This window comes from Calonectris borealis, chromosome 3, assembly GCF_964195595.1.
Source record: "Calonectris borealis chromosome 3, bCalBor7.hap1.2, whole genome shotgun sequence".
NCBI classification, from domain to species: Eukaryota; Metazoa; Chordata; class Aves; order Procellariiformes; family Procellariidae; genus Calonectris; species Calonectris borealis.
The window spans coordinates 7,208,776-7,226,627 of NC_134314.1; the positions used below are offsets into that span (position 1 = coordinate 7,208,776).

At 42.5% G+C, this 17,852-nt stretch overlaps 1 protein-coding gene across 1 annotated transcript in view; it reads left to right on the top strand.

Annotated features, from left to right (window-relative positions):
- The first annotated feature begins 256 nt into the window (after positions 1-256).
- Positions 257-17,852, top strand: part of CD2AP (CD2 associated protein) — an 87,173-nt gene continuing 69,577 nt past the window's right edge. Inside the window, exon 1 of the mRNA XM_075144931.1 lies at positions 257-466. Within this exon, the coding sequence (XP_075001032.1) occupies positions 463-466 (4 nt within the window). The 5' untranslated portion in view covers positions 257-462. The remainder of the gene's footprint in view (positions 467-17,852) is intronic.

Genomic DNA, 17,852 nt, shown 5'->3' on the forward strand with positions numbered 1-17,852 from the left:
GGCGGCAGGGGCAAGCGAGGCAGCAGGGGGAACCGAGGCGGAGGCGGGGCGGCTCCCTCCTCCCGCCGGCGGAGGCGGCCCCTGCAGCGGGGGAGCGGGCGGCACCTCCTCCGCGCGGGGCGGGGAAGGGGCGGTGACGTCACCCCGCCTGGCAACGGCGGCGCGGCGTGGGGGCGGTGGCGCTCGGCTCTCGCGGGATTTGGCGACCCCCGCCGCGGGCGGGGCGGGGCGGGGCGGGGGCGGTGCCGCCGGTGCCGGAGCTCGCCTGAGGCGAGGCGAGGCGGCGGCGGCGGGTGAGCGGCGGGACGGGACGGGTCTGCGGCCACCTCCGCTCCGGGCCGCCGGCGGCTCGGAGAAGCCCCTTTCACGCCCGTAGCGGCACGGATGGAGCCGCTGTGCTCGGCTTGAGCGCGTCGGCGGGACCCGGAGCCGCTCCGCCGAGCCTGGGCGGGCGGGCGCAGCATGGGTGAGCGCAGCGGGGAAGGGCTGTCGCGGCGGGGGGCGGCGAGACCGGCCCCCTCTTCCCGCTCCCCCGGGGCCGTCTCGGCTGCCCTTTGTCTGAGGGGGAGGGCGCGAACCTGGGGTGCTCGGGAGGCGCCGCCGCTTCAGGGCAGCCCCCGAAATCCCCCGGGGAAGGAGCGTTGCTGGTACCCGCTGCTGGTGGGGGCCGGCGGGGGGCCGGAGGAGCTGCCCGGGCCCGGCGGGCGGGAGCTGGCGGCGGCAGGTGCCCGCAGGTGCTTGGGTAAACGCTGCCTCCTCGGCGGAACGAGGAGTGGCGGCGGGGCTGGGGGAGGCCGGGGCCGCTCCCTCCTGCCCGGCCTGTCCCGGGGGGCAGCGGCGGGGGCCCGGGGCGGGAGAAGGCGGGTGGCAGCGCCGGGGGTTACGTGGTTTTCGGTGGGGAGAGCGAGGTTTAAAGCCGTATAGCGGCTGGTCCAGTGCTGGTTGGAGGGAGCTTGGTGAAGAGTAAAAGTTGTCCTGGTTAAATCCAGCCCTTTGAGATTTTTTTTTTTAATCTAGCTACAGTTTGAGCTGCGCCTTCACTCATTTCTCCACCAAGGTGTTGGCTTAAAAAAAACAAGCGTACAACGACTCAATGTATTCCTGTTTTCATAATGTGCCAGTTCAGGTTTACACTCAAAACAATCAGTTGTACTGGGTCTAATTTTTAATGTAAGAGCGTCTGCATGGGGAAGTATGAAGGTGTGACTTAAACACCACTCTTCAGAGCCCTCTTTCCTTATTCAGAGTTCCCCCACTGGGGTCCAAAATGGTCCATGGACCATTCTGTCTGTCTTGGTTATCTCTACTGTTATTGCATCCCTTGCTTCGCTGTCGTGTATAACATTAGCTGCTTAATGTACTTCTGGAGGGGTGTGTGCAAGGCTGCCTGTGACGGTGGCTTTCGTGTGTTGTGTGAAGAGGCGTGTGTGTGCTTACGCTGCTGTGTGCAAACGTGCCGCGTTTGATGAGTGCGATTTAAGCTTTTTAAGTGGAGGCATACCTGGGTTTTGTATAGCTTTGCTTCCTCCTCCTCCTGCATAAAAAGGAGGGAAGAAGTGCATGGCGTGCAGATCAGACGTGCAGCTAGTGAAGCGATACGCGCTCCTCCTGACTTGTGTTCCTCCTGATTATAAAGACATGATTTCAGTGTTTTCATTTTAAGGAAAGCTGTCTTATGTGGTGTGGAAGTCTGAAAATATAAAGTGAAATTGGTGTTTTGAGTTCTGATACAAACCAAACTCTAAAGAACTCACTTTTTGATGCTTCTTGTGATTGTTCAGAATAGGTAAGAATTACTGTTTCTTTCTGTTTGGGCTGCATTGTCTTACTTGCAAGTGAGAAGTGTCTACCCAGGTCATTGCGATGGCCTGCGATGGTAGTTCCGGTAGCGTAAAGGTTTAGTATGCTAATAAAACATTTTGAACTCGGACTGTGTAATGCTGAAATGTGAAATACTTGACGATTGACATATGGTAGGTCTAGGTTATTAAAATTATTAGTATGCAGTTATGAATTCTGTATAAGACTGTTAATAAAGGACTGAGTCCACTTTATAACTAATGATTACTATATGACATTGTTTTATGTGTTTTTTCCTTACCTTTCCTCCTCTTAAGTGTGGCTTCTTTCTCTGCCTCTTCTGACTACAGTAGTGAGCATATTATTACTGCTGCAGAGGCGACTGAATTGAGGGGGTGCATACACTCCGTGTCAGGTTATTGCATAGGTTGTTATAACGATAACAGTTTGTGTGCATGGGCAATTATAGAAGTGTTTCTGCCAGAACGCTGGCAAACCTCTATAAATGATTGCAGAATGATCCCAAAGCTTTTTACACAGATTTTCTATGAAGGTGTTGTCATTTATTCACATTTTCAAGTGTTACTCTCTTGTGACCAAAAGTGGGGAGGGATGTACAGTAAAACATCTCTAAAAATAAGAGTGGAAAAAGAATTAACTGTAGTTCGCACTGCACTTGCTATATTTAATGATGGCCTCACGTTTACCTTGAGAAGTCATTATTTGTTTATTTTATTAATGATGTCATGATAGAGCTGCCTCTTGATAAGAGATTGTTTGTCTTTTATGTCAGCTTATGAAAGAGTGTTTACATGTAAGATGTGGCTTGGAGGGAACTGCTGAGATATCTGTTTGACAAACTTAGTGAAGGGTTTCTGGGATTTATGGAGAAGTAGGAATGGGGCAGCATGGCTCTGGAGGAACTAAAAGGAGAAGGGCAGAAATGCAGAATGCCTTGGAACAGGTTCTTTTATGTTCTTGTAGTAGCTGGAAATTAATGTTGCAAGAGCATGTGTCATTCAGATGCTTGAAAGATGGGGTGGAGGATGTTATCAGAGGTGACAAACGCTAGACCATATGAAGTTAATAGTAATGCCCAGTTACATGCTTTAGCTCTGTCATAATTCTTTGCCTTCTCTACTAGATTAATCATGGGGATTCGATATATGGCCCTACAAATAGATAGGGAAATAGATTAATTAAAGGGAAAAAATGTATTCATATGTTCTGGGGCAAAAACTATTTGAGTCAATCATCTTTTTGCCATCTTGGGTTGATACCCACTTAGAGGGAGGTAGAGTTCCATGTATCGGTGCATTGTAACATCTGTCTGGTTTACTTCTATGGTTCAATAACAGATAATTTTCCTAATTATAGTTGAGAAATGGTTTGGTTATACAACTTGCACGTTAATAGGAAGGTTGAGCTAAATTTGCAGTGTCCGACTATTTTTATGGTGTCACAAATAAGAATGAAATATTCCAGCAACAGTTAATAATTGCCACAGTGATACACTGAAATCTACTGGGCTTCAGTCAGTATCTTCTTAGCTATGTGTATTTCCGAAAACTTGTGCAAGCTTTGATTTGTGGTTCCCACAAGTTAGTGCATTTGAATTTGCTGCATTTCATCTTTAAAAAATTTTATAACTTTGGAATACTTTAAGAAGCCAGACATGCTTCTTCATTGCTAACAGAATGAGTACAAATATATGTGAATACATTTCGTCTATAGAAACTATTTAGTAAGTTCATCAAACATTAAACTTGTATGAAGTCTTTTGCTTTCTTCACCTTCATGTTGGCAACAGAAAAAAATCTAGAAGGTTTTTGTAAGCAGACTGAATACTTTTAACATATTGTCACAGGGACAGTGACAGATTGTTTCAGTATTCACTAGTAGTATTACAAGAACCAATTAAAACATTAGTTCAAGGTTTGTTCTCTAACGAATTTTAAAAGCAAACAAACAAAGAACCAAAAAACAACAAAGGATCAAGATTCCTTTAGCTAGTATTTTTACCAAGAAATATGTAAGATGCAATGTACGGTTGAACTTTATTCACAGTAAACTACTGAAGAATAAAACGGCTTAATCAGAAGTACAAGTTATTGCAACCCTTCTGTACTAGGGTACTTGACGAGCCTAATGTTGACAGAGCAACTGTACTTGTACTGGCAATGTTGAGCAAAGTGCTTTCTTATTATCATTTTCTTTATTCTAGACAAAACTATAAGGGACGATGATGGAAAGTTGACCTCTGGAAGAGAGGTGCCTTAAGCTACTGGGAAACCAGATTACAATGACTGGGAAGAGTTGATGGATACTGGGTTTGGGTCGGGGTAGAGGAGAAATCCCATCAAAAGGTGCTAGAGATTCTGTCAGCTCAGCTCTTGCCTTTTTTGTTTTTCCAAGAATGTAAGAGCTGCTGCGCTGAGGGTCCTGTCTGTGGGGCAGGCAGGGAGGAAAAGGATATGGAAAGCAGGTCTGTCATGGAAAGTTCTTTTTTTTTTTTTTAATAGAAACCCATGGTCTGGCAACTAGTAATTTATGGACTTGTGGTTTCACTGGACCTTTTTTATAGATAGGGATGGACCATCAGGGACTTGTACAAAGAGAAACGTGGCTCTTGCCCTCCACAAGGACCTGTGGCAGTGAGAGTCCCTGTTTAGCATGAATGGGGGTGTCTGGGGGAAATATGTCCTTTCAGCATGAGTTTTTTCCCCAAAGCTGCTGCTTGTTCTGCCTGACTCCTTTGTATTTTTGAGAAATGGTGGATGATTGTTTGGTGGCTTCAGACTGAGAAGTCTCTCTACATCTATTTTCCTTGTGTGCCAGCCATTCCGGGTGCTGGTCACCTTTACTGGATGGTTATTTTAATTTCGATAGCAGTTTCATCTTGTTGTGGAGAGTTGTTCAGGACTGTGTATGTGCTATTCAAGACTTAACTCCATGCAGGGAGGTAATTATATTTGCTGTCTTGGTTTGTTTTGTTTTCCTAACAGTTCTTAAGAGTTTTTGTTTCAGCTAGGTAGGCTCTTCCCTTTGAGGTCTCTTCACCTTCACTGACCTTCTTCACACCATTGTCTGCCTGTATTAGGTTTTTTTGGTCCTTTAGTGGGTTTTTGCTGCATAAACACAAGAAACACATGGTCGGGCACACTGTACTGTCTGGGGCTAAGCAAGGCGGCTGCCTGGTGTGTCCTGCTCTGGCTGTCATCGCTCTGCTCTTCCCATCTGTTTTGCTTCCTTGGAGATGCTGTCACATATGACTGCTGGTCTGGTATTTCCCTAACCCGGTTTCATAAAAATGATTTGTTAGGAAAGAGCAGCAATGAAAGTGCTTGAAGTGACTTAGGTTATCTTGACAGAAGTGGGTAGGTCCATCAGGTGAAATTCATTGGGGTAGTGATTTCTAGCAGCTAGTCCAAACTGTGATTACCACCTGGGCACTTAAAATGTGTCTCTGGTCCACTACAGGGGTTTAGCCCTCTTCTTCTGTTCCTTTTAAAGTTCTTGTGTTTTTTTTTTTTCTTAACTGGCTTCCTATATTTTGTAATGTAGTTAAATTATGTTCAGCTTTTTCTTCCCTGACACCCTTCCTTTCCATGAACATTGCTTTTATCTTTCACTCTGAATTGTGAATTTGCTGATGATCTAAAATGTGCCCCGCTCCCTGTGAAGGGGATGCCAGTGCCTTTGCTGTCCCTTATCTTCTTGGATGTGCAGTGATGAGAAATAGTTTTACGTAACTTTGTCGCTGTGATGGTGCCAGCGTAACCCTGCTTATGCATTGCCCTCAGCTGTCCTGTCACACTGGTTGTTAGTAGGGCTGAAGTTCTAAAACTGCCTGTTCAGTCACCTCTTTCCCAGAGTGATTCCTTGCTATGTTAAATAAAAGCATACCAAAGATTGAATTTTGATGCTAGCCTTGCTTTGAACGGGATGTTTGCCTAGATGGCCTCTGCAGGTTCCTCTCACCCTAGATTATTCTGTGTTTCTTAGTGTAAACTTCAATTCATTTGAATAATGTTGTGATGCCAGCACAGCTATTTACTTTCTCTGACTAATGCCAACAAGTATTTTTGGATGGGATTATGTTTTATTGCTCTAGCCATATGCAGAATTGACTTTCTTTATATAAAATCAATATGAAATGTTGCTTTTTCAGAAATTTAAAATGAAGAAAACAAAGCATTGTAGACATTTTTGAACAGTATATCTGCATTTGTTGAAAAATTTAAGACCTGCCACTGCCGGAGTCTTAAATCAGACTAAAGGAGAAGTCACAGTATGTGTCTGTCTGCCAAATGAGTTAAATCTTTCCACTTTTGGGGTGATATACACTGGAGAGAATATAATATGAGGTCATTTAGAATATTAAGTTAACTTTTCCTAAAGGAATATATATTGCCTATAACATGCTTGAGGTATTAGGCAGGATTGCTTTCAGTGGAATAAATTAGAATATAATATTTTGAATTCTTAAAAAAAAAAGAACGATTTTCCTTTAATTTGAGCAATTTGGACAGTGCTGACTTGTGATGTTGCAGTTGGATTCTCTGCTGAACTCTGGAGAAGGAAGCAGGGATCTGTCTGCTTGTGTGCCTTAGTGCTGAAGAGCTTTGTGATTGTGAACTTTGAGTTTAAATTTGACATTATTGTTTGATAAACTCAAAATGAATTTTATCACCTTTATTGCTTCAACTGGATAAAGTATTATTTTAAATTATTTAAATGGCTTAAGCTCTTGCTGTTTTCTTTACAGTACCTAAATCACCATGAACATGATACTTATTGACAGTAGAGGAATATGTAAATGGTTTTGGAATTAAGCAGTACTAGGTAATCTCTTTTTTTTTTTTTTTTTTTATTTTATTTATTTTGCTTCCACAGCAGCCAAGTCTCAGCTGCTGTGAATAGATTTTTGTGGATTGTAGTTATTAATGATTTTTATTTTAGTTTTAAATTAAGAAGGCAGTTTTGCCTGAGTTCCTGGAAACTTGCCTGACTTACCATTTAAAGAAGACAATCTTAAGTCATCAGTTTCTACCTCTTGGATAAAATTACTAAGTGGTCAGTCTTAGTCAAATGCTTTTGACTGTGTATGTAGCTTGATCTTTTTAAGCTGGCGCTGAAATAGTCTCACCCTTCACTTACCTGTGGCTAGTGAGTATTGTCCTCTTCCCTTGCTTGTACGAGCTGAGTCTTCCAAAACTTCCCTGTCTTCCTGGATTAGATTTCAGCCAGACTGGCTCTCCAGAAACTGAGACTAAGCTCATGGCTGCAAAAAGAGTGAATGGAAGCAGGAGAGGGTGAGGATGCTGCTTACAGCAGTGTCAGCTGCAGCATGTTTACAGCAGTTGTCAAAGTCATGCCTGATAGAAATTATTGTCTTCCAATTTTAGCTCTTTAGTTCAATTGTGGGTTTATTGGAAACGTACCAGTTTACCTTAATTCCATGTAGGTGGTTTTTTTTTTTCCAAGCTGCATTGTTTCTCTATTTTTCAGGAAGAACACAAAAGCACAACAATAAGCAAACTTCTCAGAAACTTCAAGTTGTTTCCACTCAATGCATCTTTAGGACTGTGGGGGAGAAAAGGCTCCATCTTTGCTGCTTGAAGAAATGAAACCACTAGTTTCATGAAGTTTTCACTGTCTAGTAAGGGAGAATCACATCAGTTAACTCTGAACTTGTACTTTCGTTATGAAAGGATTTGTTTTAAGGCTGCTTTGCATGTAATCTCTCTTCTCCTGAAGTCATCCTGTGGGTGCAGTTTCACGCTGTGCTTCAGCAGAGATAACTTTAGGCTGCTGTCAAAAAGGGCCAGAGCTTTCCAGTGCCTCTTCCTGGTTTGCCATGGCTCTAGTGGTTGAGCCGATAAGCTGGCTGGTGTGGAGGAAAACTCTTGTGCCAGGTTTGCCATCATGTCAGCAGGCTGAATGACCTTACTCTGCACAGTCATTAGCTCCTGTGCAAGAGAGTGGATGGGACTATATGTCAGGAGCCAGGGAAGGGAGAGTGTTTTTCCTTTTCCATTTTAGCCTGCAGTTACTTTGCACTAGATCCAAGCTGAAATTTCATAAGCTGCTTCTGAGTGTCTATATTAATTGCTCTCCCTAAGTGTCCATGATCCAGCAAACTGATTATTTCACAACTTTCTTGTTCCTGATATTTAAAATGCCTTTTTTTAAACTCCTTGTCATCCTCCCCTATCCATTCTAAGCCAGCCAAGTGCCCTTTTTAAACTGTGCCCCTAACTTGCTTTTTTTTTTTTTTTTTAAATTGGTTTAATAATACCTTTAAAGAGAAAATAGTTCCTAATCAGCTAGGACTTGTTATTGAGGTGCTTTTTGTATTTCTGCGGATTTTGGTTTTGGTTGTCCTCAGTAATGTTTTGAGAAGACGACTGAGCACAGTATGTTTAAAAAAAAAAAAAAAAGCCTCTGTCCTTCTATACCCTGATTTTCCACAGTTGGGCTGGACTTTAATGTTCCCATCACTTTAATGCTTTTATGGAGTTTGGCTTATTTAGTACTGTCATAAATCAATGAATGCAAGATTAACTAGAATAATCTAGTCTGTCTAAAACTTAAGGTAAATTATACTGGTGTTTGCATTCATTTTAACATCTGAATGTTTCTGTCGGGGAAGTTATTAACTACCAGAACAAATTGCCAAGGGAAGTGCTAGATCCATCCAGGTCAATCCCCTGGATGATGCCCATATCAGTGCATTCTTTAATCTTCCCTTTTGGCAGACTTAGTGATCATGTGTCCATGGGATGATCTAGTTCAAGACATTGGCCAGAGTTGAATCCAACTGGAAGAGAACCAACTGGCTGATTTGGCAGCAAACTATAACCGGCACACCCTGGAGCAGCACAACTGCGAGACCAGCACAGGGGAAGAGGCAGCGGTATGGGAACGAGTAGGGAGAGAGCATGCAGGGTCGCTCCTTCATCGTCAGATTGTTGGATTAGGTGTAAGAAACTGTACTCTCTGTAAATGACTAAAGCAACTGTTCCTGAAAAGCAGAGCCCATCTGTTTGGTTTCCTAAGTGGTTAAGTGAAGAATATTCTTTCGTTCAGAGTTTTTAGTACAAGACTTCACAAGTTTAGCTATATTTGCAAGCTGCCTGGGAGTGTTGGCAGTTTCAGATGACTATCTGAAGAGTGGGCCATGGGCTGTTTGTTCGAAACCTCAGTGTCCCAAACAACACTTCTTTTTGTGTTCATCCGAGTTAGTGCTGTTCTGAAGCCAGGTAAAATGAGATGCCGTTCTGAAATTGGGGCAGTGGAAGTGCTGAGGGGAGTAAGTCTTTTGTAGACATGAGGACAAAAGCAAATATGTTAATCCCATACTATCACAGGTATGGTAGATAAGGAGACAGCAGATCTTTCAGAAAAGTGCAAGCAGCAGAATGAAGTCTTTTTGTTAAGCATAAACTATTATAAACTGTGCTGTTTTGCTCTTGAAAATCAAATATGGTGCTTGCTTTGCCTGACTCAAACTACGCATTGTACTGAAAATACACCTTGTCCTTCAGCACAGGGAAGGAGAGTTTGTCTGTGAAGTGGAAGACGGTAGTTAATGTGAAAATGTTAATGTAAGGTTTTTATGAGAAGCTGAAGTATAACAGGATCTGCTTTTACTGCATACCACTGTCTGTGTAAGGATGTGGTGCAGGGAAGTGGGGAAATTGGAAACCATCTGGGATGAAACCCTTTGCAGCTTGAGGAGAGCTTGAAGGCATTGCTTGTAGCTGTATGTGCTATAGGGCTGTATGTGAATTAACAGTGTGGCCGTTCTCAAGTAAAAGCAGAATTGAGAGCGCATAAAATTGTTTCCTCTAATTTTCATGTGTTCATCTTCATACTAGATGCTTATTTTGGGGAAGAAGGTTTGCTCTTTCAATCTTAATGCTGCATCCTTACTGGGAGAGAATCATAAAATATGTGTATTGTAATGTAAATGTGTAGGTAGTAGAAGAAAACCTGCCCTGGTAGATAACTAGTAACAGGAAGCCTCTGGCTCGATGAATAGCAGATGAAATTGTTGTCCGAAAAGCGGATTCGTGCCCGGCGTGCAAGTAACCAATTCCACACGCTCAGGAGAGATATTGTTTTATTCAGGCCTGGGTGCTCGGTGGACTTGCCACAAATCAAGCACACCTGGTCTAGTCACCTTTCTGTTTATATCCATGCTTCTCATACATATTTTAAATTTCTCTTTTACATATTCATTACACTTCCAAGAACTAATTATAATATTACATCATCTTAAACACATGTGCACTAAAGCCCTTAGGGCCTCCTTGAGGGTGGTCTCTGGTGGTCTGCAGGGTAGTGAACTCTTCATGAACTTATTTCTTCTTTACCTTATAGGGTTGCAATTTGTCCCTGAGCCATGCTTGGACCACGTTTGTTTATAGTTTCCAAGGTTATTCTTCACTAGAGCCTAACGATGCTTCCAGGATACACAATTTAGACTAGTTACAATTCTACACACCTGCAAACACAACACCTGCTAGTTACCTAACTTCTAAGCAACAAGTCTTCATTGTTTAGAATTACAGAAGCAAACAGTAAAATTACAGAAGCAAGCAGTATGGAATAGTAGACACTGTACCTACTACATCAAAATAAAGCTGTTTATGAAACATGAGGTGTGCTGTCAGAGTAAATCACAGCCTGCCATCTCCATGCAGCAAGAAGACCACGCTGATTTGCTGTCAAGACGGAGTTGCTGGATCTTGATATACGCTGCTACATCACGCTTTTGCAGTTCTGAGCAGTGATTGAAGTGGTAAATCCTCACCTGTGTTTTTAAAAAAGCTGAGGTTATATTGCTGATTTTTCTCTCCTCTTCATTTTACGTTTTTTGTGTGTAGTTGCGTCGCCAGGGTTGTGCCTGGTAGTTGTGAAATACATGGGGACAGTCAGAAGGATTTCCTTTGTGTTTCTGGAATCCAAACTACTACTTCAAGTGAATGTGTTGAGAACGGTGGAGGTGTGGGTTAGCTTTCTACGAACTTGTGTTCGGGTGCTTTGTCTCCTGACCACAGTAACCAGTATCCCTTGCCCCAGACAGCTTTTCATAACCTCCCGTAATGCCTCTGCTCCCTCCCCAAATTCTTGAAATACCGATCGTTCTGTGTTACTATCAATTAGCTGTGCAAGACACAGCACATGCTGTAGCTGCTTCCAGGCTGCATATTTGGTGATTAGCCAACCATCAGGTTAAAAGAGCAGGAGTGTTGGGGCAGTCCTGAAGTCTTTTCCTCAGGGAGGACTGTGATTTGGGTGCTCCAGTGCTGACTCTGAAGGGGGAAAAAAAAAAAAAGTACAGCTCTTATTTTTAGGACACTACTCTTCTGGCATGTTTCAACCAAATGGGTGTGCAGGGGAAGAATTACTGGGAGTGAAGCAGGAGAATAGGCCGATGGGGACGCTCATGTTAGCCTGGTTTCTTCAAGTGCTCAAGATTATGTTCAGGTACCTGAAAAAACCCTCAGTGAATGAGGTGGGAATGGCTGATGTGCTGCAGTAGTACTGGGGGAATGGGCCAAAAGGAACCTCCTGCGGTTCCAAAAAGACAAATGCGTAATCCAGCACCTAGGAGGGAACAACCTCGCTGTCTACCGGGTGGCACAAGTAGGACTCATGAGGAGTGGTTGTTCCCCACTACCAGGCACTCATGAGGCTGTCTCTAAAATACCATGTCCACTTCTGCTCCTCTTTCCCCTCAAACCGGAGAGCTGAGTGTGGTTCGGAGGCTATGCACATAGTGTGCAAGAAGTTGGTCTAGACTGGAGAAGAGAAGGCCATACTCTCCTTGGAGGCACAGTGAAAACACGTAAATCAACGGCTGCAAGTCAGGACGAGGGTAATTCCTATTGAATATAATGGAGAAAAATTACTATGAGAAGTGAATACCAGAAACGGTGCCCAGGGTGGCTGTTTTATCTCCATCCTTTGAAGACTTTCAAATTTAGCTGGACTATGCCTCGAGTGACCTGATTTGAATTTGAGGTCAGCCTTGTTCTGACCAGTTTGGAGTAAGCGACCTCCAGAGGTCCTTTCAAACCTTGTTTTTCTGTGATTGGAAGTATTGCAAGCCATGCACAGTCTTAGTAAGATGTGCTTAAATCCTGCTAAATTCAAGTTACAAATGGATGTTTAAAGGACTTGATCTCCTAACTTTTAGAACATAATTGAGCTAATAAAGCAATTTTATCTCCTTTAAAACTATCTGATTGAGATTGTAGGGTGCCCTTGAGCATTTGTGGTTTTGACTGGCTTTTGTAAAAATCCATTGCATAAGGATTTCTCTCTGTGCTTTTCAAGCAACAGTTCAGTTTTTTGTATTGACTAAAATATCCACACTAAAAAGTAAATTAACTTTATTAATGCCATAATTAGTATGGACTGTCCTGACAGCATGAAGTCAGATAGGAACACTTGTCCCGGTTTTAATGCTAAGCACATTTTATGCGTTTTGCAAGATCCCAATCTGGGACCATTCAGACTGTTGCATCATGCCTGTTTTTAAAGATGAAGGGAACACTTTCTGCATGCGCCGAGTGATGTTTTTAAGTTTCCATAAATTTATTTCAAAGCCAGATTCTTGCCATGTTTGCAGAAATACTAACTGTCATTCTGAATTAGATATGTGCCAAATTGTAGGCCATCTATCAAAGCATTTTTGCATTTTTTTTTAGTGTGTGAAAGTTTTCTTTTGGTTTAAACCCAAAAGGCTTTCAGAGACTTTCTTGTTTTTGTAACTCATGAATTTGTAACCTGGAGTTATGATCATGCTGTCCTTTTTGGCTAGAAGTGTCCTGAAAAAAATCTGCAGGAGGAGCTGAAGCTTTTGTAGTAACATGGGCTCCTTATATTGAAGGAAGGAAACTTTTATAAAATTCAAATATAGATTATTTTTTTTTTTTTTTTTAGGAGGGGGATGACTTTGTAAAAAGAATTCTAACTAAGATAAGCAACAGAGTCTTCAGCTTCAAATGTATTTTTTGTGAGCTAATTATCTAGTGGAGGTTTTAAGGGAAAAACCTATAAATATGGTGTTGACCCTGTGGTACTTTTGCTGCTTATTTGGTGATTTGGATTTGAACTAAATCTAAATGAGGTATGATCTTTTTGTTCTTCAAAGCTTTTTGTCACGGCTTTGTTTTAGCAGCATTTGGAATTTGGTGTTTTGTGACTCACCTTGAATGTTTTGCCAAATAGATGTTATAAAATTAACTTAAGGGAAGGAACAGAGGAAGAGGTGTAAATCTATATATGGAACAGTGTCTGAGTCATGACCTAAGAAAATTTGGTGTGCTTTTTTAAAGGACATTCCCCTGTGCTCCCTAAGATCCCTGGTTTTCTCTGCATATTGAATTAATAGCAGTTTTTCAGCTTTGTTTGTGAAGACATTTGCTACCTTTCCTGCAGGTGTCACCTCTCATTTCCAGGCAGGTTTCTTGCAGTGAGCTCTACCCAGACCGAAGGAAATAGCAAGTAGCACAAAACATCACTTTCTGCTTTATGTAACTTCCCAGGTGAAACATTTTGACCTCTTCTGTCCTTACAAGTATCAAATAGGTAGGTACAGATTTTACAGTACCACAGTAGGTGGTACAGATTTTACTCTAATACTTCCTATTTCATGTCTCCTCTTGCTATGAAGGGAGGAGTCTGGCAGTTCCTGCTCATAGAAGCAAGGGGGTAAATCAAATCCACAATTTTAACATTTATTAAATTTGCGACTGGGTTTAAGACACGTATTTCTGATAATAGTGGAGAAGACATGATCGGATGCTTCTTCTAGAGCCTGCTGTGAGGAATGTATCACTAAAATGCTTTTTTTCCCAGCTGGCTGGTAATTATGACTTATCATAGGATACAGCTATAGAATTATGAGGGTATGTGTGGAAATTATTTGCTTTAGGGAAGTGAGAATTGTCAAACTTTTCATTTTTTAAGTGTGTTCTATCATACACAGTGGTAAACACTCTAGAGAGAATGCACTCTAGAAAATTGCAGGAGGTTGGAGTAGGAAAGTGAGGCATGCATGGTTTGCATCTTTAATGCTTCAGGGCAGGCTGCAGGGCAGGATTTCTGCTATACTGTTTAATTTCCTTCACAAAGTATCTTGCTAATTGCACTAGAGCCAGCTTGAGAAGCTGGTGTTTGAGATGGTTACTGTTAGAATGCAATGAGTTTCTCATTACTTGAAATATTTTGGGAGGAAGAGTGTACATTTTTTTAAGTTTTCGGTTGTTCATTTTGCTAATTACTTCAGCCATTCTTACTGGGCTGTAAAATTAGACATAATCTTTTATTAAAAATGTGTGGTGAATCATTTCTTGGAGAATGCCCCATTGACTTGCCCAATCTAAAAATGCCAGGCGGACCCAGGACGGCTTCCAGATGGACCGGTTCTGTGCTGACAAAATGAAGGCTCCTGGCTTTCAAATGTCTCATGGATAGACTGCTATTTTTGTTTTTATTTTCCTTTTTTTAGGCAAGCTATTGCTGTAGAAGGATTGTTGGTCTAGGCAGAAAATGTTTGTGCTGGAACAGGGTGATGCAGCAAATTATAAAAGGAGTAAGGAAAAATAGCAGACACTGCATGGTGGAAAGAAAAAAAAAAAAAGGAAAAATGCAAAACTTTACTCAGATCGCCTTATCGCTGGCTTTGACAGCGACAGGAGCTGGCTGGGGATCATACTGTCTGGGAGTTCATGATTGGGATGTCAGTGGCATAGCAGAGGGGAGGTATTTTTGGGAGAAGTGTTCAGTGGCTGAAACTAATTTCAGTTTGGCCAACTTCTTCAGAGTTGCCTGTCAGCTGTAGATGTAAAATCGGAAGTGTGAGAAACTTTACTGAGGGATCTGACGGATCTTGTGGATCACAAGTCTGTGAAAGTCACAGAATGTCTCTGAAAGAGAACATGCTAAAGCCAGTTACTGATACGTTCTTTTATTTGTATGGTATATCTAACACCTAGGTAAAATCTCATTAAAAGTTTTTTGTGTCTGAATCATAGAATGGTTTGGCTTGGAAGGGACCTTTGAACATCACCCAGTCCAACCCTCCTGCCATAGGCAGGGACATCTTTCACTAGATCAGTTGCTCAGAGTCCCGTCCAACCTGATTTTGAACGCTTCCAGTGATGGGGCATCCACAACTTCTCTGGGCAACCTGTTCCAGTGCCTCACCACCCTCACAGTAAAGAATTTCTTCCTTATGTCCAATCTAAATGTACCCTCTTTCAGTTTAAAACCAATGCCCCTTGTCCTGTCACTACAGACCTTGGTAAAAAGTCTCTCTCCGTCTTCTAAGTCCCCTTTATATACTGAAAGGATACCATAGGGTCTCCATTACCATTAGAAAGTATAAAATGCAGTGGGACCCCATACTTGCAGAACATAACAGAACTACCTTTTATTCCAGCTTGTTCCTTCCCTTCTTCTAATAATATTTTTTTCACTTCAGCTAATAGTATTTAATGAAAACGGGAAGCTGACAGTAGCTGGGCTGCTGATGCTGAAGTTTGGGCAAGCAAAGGCCCAAATGTGATGTGCGTGTGTTTATTCTGACTTCACTTATTTTTTTTTTTATAAAAGCTATCTTTATTACAGTATAAAATACCCTTACTGTAAGCACTGGAAGAGTATGCATTAAGTTTCTAACTGATCTTGTAAACCATAACATATATCCAGCACCTATTTGGTGGTGACTTGCGTTAGAAAAGATATACTGTATTCCAGACGAATGGTGTATTTTCTTGATAACCAGCGCTGTGGCCTTTGATTGGAAAGACTTTGATTTTTAAATTCCCTTCTGAAAAGATTTATTTTTTAATCTGATAGAGGGAGGGAGGCTGGGGCTGGAAGACTGAGCTGCCCTGGCACAGCGCTGCATGGATGCCAGCTCAGGTGGGGATGGTGCTTTGTCTGATCAGCTCTTATGCCGGAGAAGCAGAAAGAGGGCTTGTTGGGGAATTTGGCCTGACTCTGCAGTGTGGTGGCTGCTTGCCATGGCTCATCTAATGCTGCATGGAACCTAATGAGCCTTCTGAGACTGGGGTGTGTTGGCACGAGTGTGAAGGCTGTTGCTTCAAATGGATCAAATCCCATTGGGATCCAAACTGAGTCCTGCTGGGTGGCAGCACGGTGTTTGTGGTGCTCCCAGAGTTTGGGTGGACACAGCTGAGCTGGTTTTTTGTAAAATCAGCTTGGGTCCAACAGTGTGTGTTTGTTTGTATTGAAGGTGTCTTTATTGCTTGAAAACAATGTTTGTTTGCCCAGCACTTGGGCACCTAATAAATTCTACAGATTTAGGTTCTGTGTCTTTGAAATAATCCACTACTGGAATAATCAGCTTACAGTAAATTGGGAGTTAACGGTATATACTAAAAAGAAAATGTGCATAGAATGGCATGAAATTTTTCAGTTTCATTGACATTATGCTGGTTTTTTATAAACTAATAAAAGAATCCTGATGGCTCAGGGAACTTTACTTAAAACAAGATCTTAAGTCAATACTTGAATATATGACGTTGGCATTATCTTAGACTGCAGAGTGCCTCCTCTGCCCCATCCCTTCCTTGTGGCAGCAGCAGTTTGCTTGGCTGCCATATAGGACATCAAAGCTTTAGGAGCAGGAAGCAATATGACTACTTCGATAGAGAGCTGTTTACCAGGACTGGAGCTGGCACGACTGGTATGGCTCACTTGGGAGTAGGCACAGGTAGAAATGGCTCTGCTATGTGTCACTGCTATTTCCGAGGTCGTACCGGAGGCACCCAACCTCTTTTTGAGCTGCTGTGAAGGTAGAACATCTTACTTGTGGTGCTTTCAGTAGTCCTCGTGATGCAATTGTTTTGCAAGTCCTCCACGTGGAGCATGAACGTGATGGCTCCACATGGTGCAGCTCGGTTAAGTGTCTGCTGTTCTGTATAGTGTGACTTAAACCTATTGACTTTTTGAAGGCTGTGGTGAACTGTACTGTAAAATATGTGTAGACTGCATGGTCTCCATTAGTTAAATATACTCTTTCCTTGTTCAATTTCTTGATCGCTTGGAACCGCATCCCTACCATCAGAGTTGACAGGGATCCAGTGGCCTCGTATTGTTTGTGTGTGATGTTAGGATGTAGTTTCATGGCAGATTTTAGCTATGTGCAAAGTAGCAAGTGGTGAGGGGCAAGATGAGTGGATTTGTAGGGGGAAACTGCTAGTGTTTGGCACCTGACATTCATACTGCATGTTTTGTACATTATGTCATCCTAGTTCTAGTCTCATCTCTTGGACTTAATGCCTATTAAAGATTAGCATGCATTAAGAGTGTTCCTGGGCTGCATATCTTTGATTTAGTTTCAGTGAAACTGCTCCACATTGTGAACTGAAGCACAATAAATGAGGATGGTTTGGAGCTTCACTGACAAGCGTACTCCTGATCTGGACTGTAACAAAGAGGTAGATGTTGATCTAAGTTGGGTTTGGTGCAGTCCTGCTCCTCTGACCCTGCAGTGAGCCATCTTAGGGAGATAAACTTGCAGAAAGTTGGCACGAAGTAGTTTTCTCTCAGGCTGTTTTCTCTTTATCTGATTCACCAGTAGTGTAAATAAGTACTAATTAAAGTGCAGAGCAGGGGAAGGGACCATGTGAATGCACGCAGAAGAGAGGGTGGGATCACAGCATCCCCGGGTTAAGATGTCTTGGAAGTACATCTTTGCAGGTTTCCTACTTTCCATTAGTGATGTAGCTGTCTTGGGCACCATGAGAAGGAAAGAAGGAAATACTGAATGTTTCCATCTGTTCAAGGTTCAGACCATAGGCTGCTTCTCATGCTGATGGCTATTGGGGTGTGAAAGGAAAGGAAGTGCCTTTTTGCACAAGACCAGTGGTCAGAGTGGTTTCCCCAATAGTGGGAAGTGTGAGGCACTTCCCTGCTCAGTGTGAGGAAGACCAAACCCACATCTGAACCCCAAAAGAATCCTTTGATCTTTGGGGAACTGGTTATTATGGTCATTGTGGGTC